A 3,337-nucleotide genomic window follows, 5' to 3' on the forward strand; every position below is an offset into this window, starting at 1 on the left:
CAGTCTCTTGCTCTTGTCTTTGGGGGAAGTGATTATGATAGGTATCTTCCTGTCAGCTTCATAGGCATTAATGTGCCTCGACAGGTTTCATAAACAGAACATTACATTATTCTAATGTCAATGAAATTGTAGCATCACTCTGAGACCAGTAAGAATTTAAAGAAAAAGGAATTGGATATGTTGAGCGTAGACATCATGAGATCTCTAAAAACAAAAGCTATTACAGATTCTCAGAGCAGAAAGGAAAAGGATTTTGGAGCATCCTATGGATTTTCATTTTTAAAAACTTGCATGTCGCTCTCCATAACCCACACAAGCAAGAACTGTGTAACCTTTTTTATGACAAACAAAGGGTCCTTGTGGGCAAGAGTGAGGTGGCCCTAGGGGGTGTGACCAGATCTGCCTGGGCCCATTGGTTCTGCTACCTCACAGAACCCAGTGTGAGGTCACAGTTGTTAGCTATATAAGGCCGAGGCTCAGGTGGATCGCTTGTGGGTGACGTAGGAGTCGGACGGCGAGTGTTGGTGGTGATTTGGTGATCGGGTTGGTGGTGTGGAGAGTGGAGCTTCTGTTTCCATCGAGATGTGGCCTGAGGTTGGTGAGGATGAGGGACCACCTTGGCTGGGCCTCGCCACCATTCTCAGCCTCCAGCAAAACTATGAGGGGCTGGGCCCCTTGGGCCATGGCAGGTTTGGTAAGGTCTCCCTGGCCAAACACCGTGGCACAGGGATGCTGGTCGCTGTGAAGGAGTTAGTGAAGGCAAGGCAGCCAGCATTCTACATTGTATCAGAGGTGCAGATCCTGAAGGACCTTCAGCACCCTAACATCGTGCAGCTACTGGAGGTCGTCGAAACCTTCCACAAAGTATACCTGGTCCTAGAGTATGTGACGGGGGGAAACCTGCGGCAACGGATCCTCAGGACTGAAAACCACAGGCTGCCAGAGGAGGAGGCCCGAGGGATATTTCCAGATATTGTGGGAGCCGTGGATTATTGTCATACCCAGGGAATTGTACACGGGGACCTCAAACCCCAAAATGTTTTAATTGATTCCCAAGGTCACGCCAAAATCTGTGACCTTGGGGCGGGATGCCGGTTCCTCCCTGGGAAGGAGGTGGCCATGGTTTATGGCACTCGGAAATACTGTGCTCCAGAGTGGCTCTTGCGTGGGTGGTATAGAGGCCCTCCCCTGGATGTTTGGGCCCTTGGAATAATTTTGTATGAACTGCTCACGGGGCAGCTCCCCTTTAATGGGGATAAAACAGAGATGGTCCAAACTATGCTATCTGGGAGGTGCTCTTGCCCCCAGTCCATCTCCCGGGATGCCCAAGATCTCATCTGGAACCTCCTGTGCTTCAACCCCAGGATGCGGCCAACAGCCCAGGAGGTGCTGCAGCACCACTGGCTCCAAGGTGTCCCTCCCCCCAGTCTTCCTGAGCTGCTCCCTATGCCCCCCCAAATGGCAATCCTCAATGTTATGGATGGCATGGGATTTAAACCGCTGAAGGTCATCAACTCAGCGAGGAGAAAGGAGATGGCCACATTCCTGCTGTTGCAGAGCCAGGGACTCCAGGGGCCGCCCTTAAGGATCCAGGTGAAGCCTGTGTGTGCACCTGAGGATGAGGATGCAGCTGAGGAAGAAATAGCATCACCCTCAACAGCTCCTGCACCCTCATCTCACATCCCCCAGAGGAGTGCCAGTGCATCTGCCACCTGCACGGGCCTCTTATTTCCTGGGGTGGAGCCCACAGGAAGGCAGGGCGGCGGAGACTCCCAGCCACCCAGTCCCATCCCCAGGACCCCAACTCCCATCATGTCCTGCCAGCCTATCCCTGCCGCTCCCAGGGTGTTCTGCCAGCCTGCCCCTGGGGCTTCCTGCTCTAGGTCCAGCCCCACCTCCACCCCTAGCAGCAGAGGGAGGCGATGCTGGAAGGCACTGAAGAGGAGCATCAGAGGCTGCCTGACAGCCCTGTGCTGCTGCTGCCTGCCACCCTCAGGGCACCACCAAAACAAGGTGGCCCCAATGTAAGTAGTACCCAGCAGAGACCCAGACAACCCTCAAGGAGGGAGGGAGGTTCAAGAGCTTCCTGTGAGTGGGCTGTGACCTGATGATGTCTTTTCAATTGTCAGGGAGGAGAGGAAGGCAGAGGGATGGAGGAGTCATGGTCATAGGGAAGAGTCTCAGATGGACAGGAGGACTTGCTGTGGGGTCTACTGCAGAGGAGGCTGGGGGTGACTGCAGCCAACAATAGCATCTGATGTTTCCACATGTCTGGTATGTGTCCATTTCACACATCTCCTTGCATTTTTAGTACAGATCCTTGAGAAGTGACTCCATAGACGTGGCGATCCTGCTCATGGGGGATCAGCCACGAAGGAGGAAGCCATGGTGAGTCACCCTGCAGCCCTGTCTAGGGAGCTGGAGGGAAAGGAGAGGTCAAGGACACCCATGCATCCTGTGGGAGGGAGGAGGGTGTGCAGCACAGAAGGCTATGTGGGCATCAGGAGCTGAGAGTCAGTGGGAGGAAGACAGGGCAGCAGCAGGAGAGGGATTCCCTGACTTGTGTCCCTCTGCCCCGGGGAGGCTCCCCTAGGACCAGGGAGTGCCAGGCACCTTGGAGCCCCCAGACCACAGCCTCCCAACTGGGTGCAGGTAGACATGGGGGCTGGGTGAGGGTGGGCTTTGTTGAGCACAGCTGTGACTTTATCCCACAGACCTCCATGGCCTGGAGCTTCTCTCTGCTCACCTCCTGCCATGTCCACATGTGAGGGCTTCCATCAAGAAGCCACCGAGTTGGTGCTGGAAGGACAAGGGGCAAGCAGCTGGGGACAAGATACACCCACCCATGGCATAATCTCTGTGACTTGCTCCTTCAACATAGAAGCCTTTTGGGGGGAGGGGGATTTCCTACCCAAGCCATGGGAGCACTATTCTTGTGGTAATAAATGGGTAGTGAACTCACTTATCTACATAGCCTAGTGGTGATCCAGGAAACGACTCAAATTCATTGTGTGAGGAGACCTGTGTTGGTGGGGAGTCCAAGGGGGAAGGTGACCTGAGTTGGGATCCGGGTTGTGAGTGGCCAGGGGGTGCAGATCTAGCTAAAGGGCTGCATGGTAGAGTCCCTCATTTATTTCAGAGGGCCCCAGCCCCACCATGGAGCTTGCAGTGGCTTGTTGGTGACAGCAGTTGTATCCACTGAGACCTCCATGTTGAGGTATAAGATTTATCAGAAAAGAAAATGAAGCACAGAGAAGAATGAGAGGATGGCTGGGGAGGGACAGGGTGACAGTGCCAGGGACCTTTCTGCAGCCCCTCTGGAAGGACAGCTCCTCTC

The 3,337-nt window shown here is 54.4% G+C and overlaps 1 protein-coding gene across 3 annotated transcripts; it reads left to right on the forward strand.

The window, feature by feature from the left end:
- LOC110345861 (sperm motility kinase 2B-like) lies at window positions 1–2,965 on the forward strand. 3 transcript variants are annotated; one of them, XM_087199324.1, is made up of 4 exons: window positions 1–2,024; window positions 2,130–2,231; window positions 2,312–2,388; window positions 2,715–2,965. In XM_087199324.1, exons 1-3 carry the CDS (start codon window positions 583–585, stop codon window positions 2,322–2,324), a joined length of 1,557 nt encoding a protein of 518 aa, XP_087055450.1. In that variant the 5' UTR covers window positions 1–582; the 3' UTR covers window positions 2,325–2,388; window positions 2,715–2,965. The 3 variants fall into 3 exon arrangements, with proteins under 3 accessions (XP_087055450.1, XP_087055451.1, XP_021100372.2); XM_087199325.1 differs by lacking the exon at window positions 2,312–2,388 and having other exon boundaries at window positions 2,130–2,274; XM_021244713.2 differs by lacking the exon at window positions 2,130–2,231 and having other exon boundaries at window positions 3–2,024.
- The last annotated feature ends 372 nt before the right edge of the window (window positions 2,966–3,337 follow it).

The sequence above is a fragment of the Heterocephalus glaber genome, unplaced genomic scaffold (genome assembly GCF_053883595.1).
Source record: "Heterocephalus glaber isolate CG9 unplaced genomic scaffold, H.glaber_assembly_v1.0 deba00001698, whole genome shotgun sequence".
NCBI classification, from domain to species: Eukaryota; Metazoa; Chordata; class Mammalia; order Rodentia; family Bathyergidae; genus Heterocephalus; species Heterocephalus glaber.

Excerpts from the sequence above, each read along its gene's own strand:
- LOC110345861 (XM_087199324.1), top strand. The coding sequence starts at position 583 with ATGTGGCCTGAGGTTGGTGAGGATGAGGGACCACCTTGGCTGGGCCTC. Across the intron at positions 2,025-2,129 it reads CAAAACAAGGTGGCCCCAAT|GGAGGAGAGGAAGGCAGAGG; the intron begins GTAAGTAGTACC and ends TTCAATTGTCAG.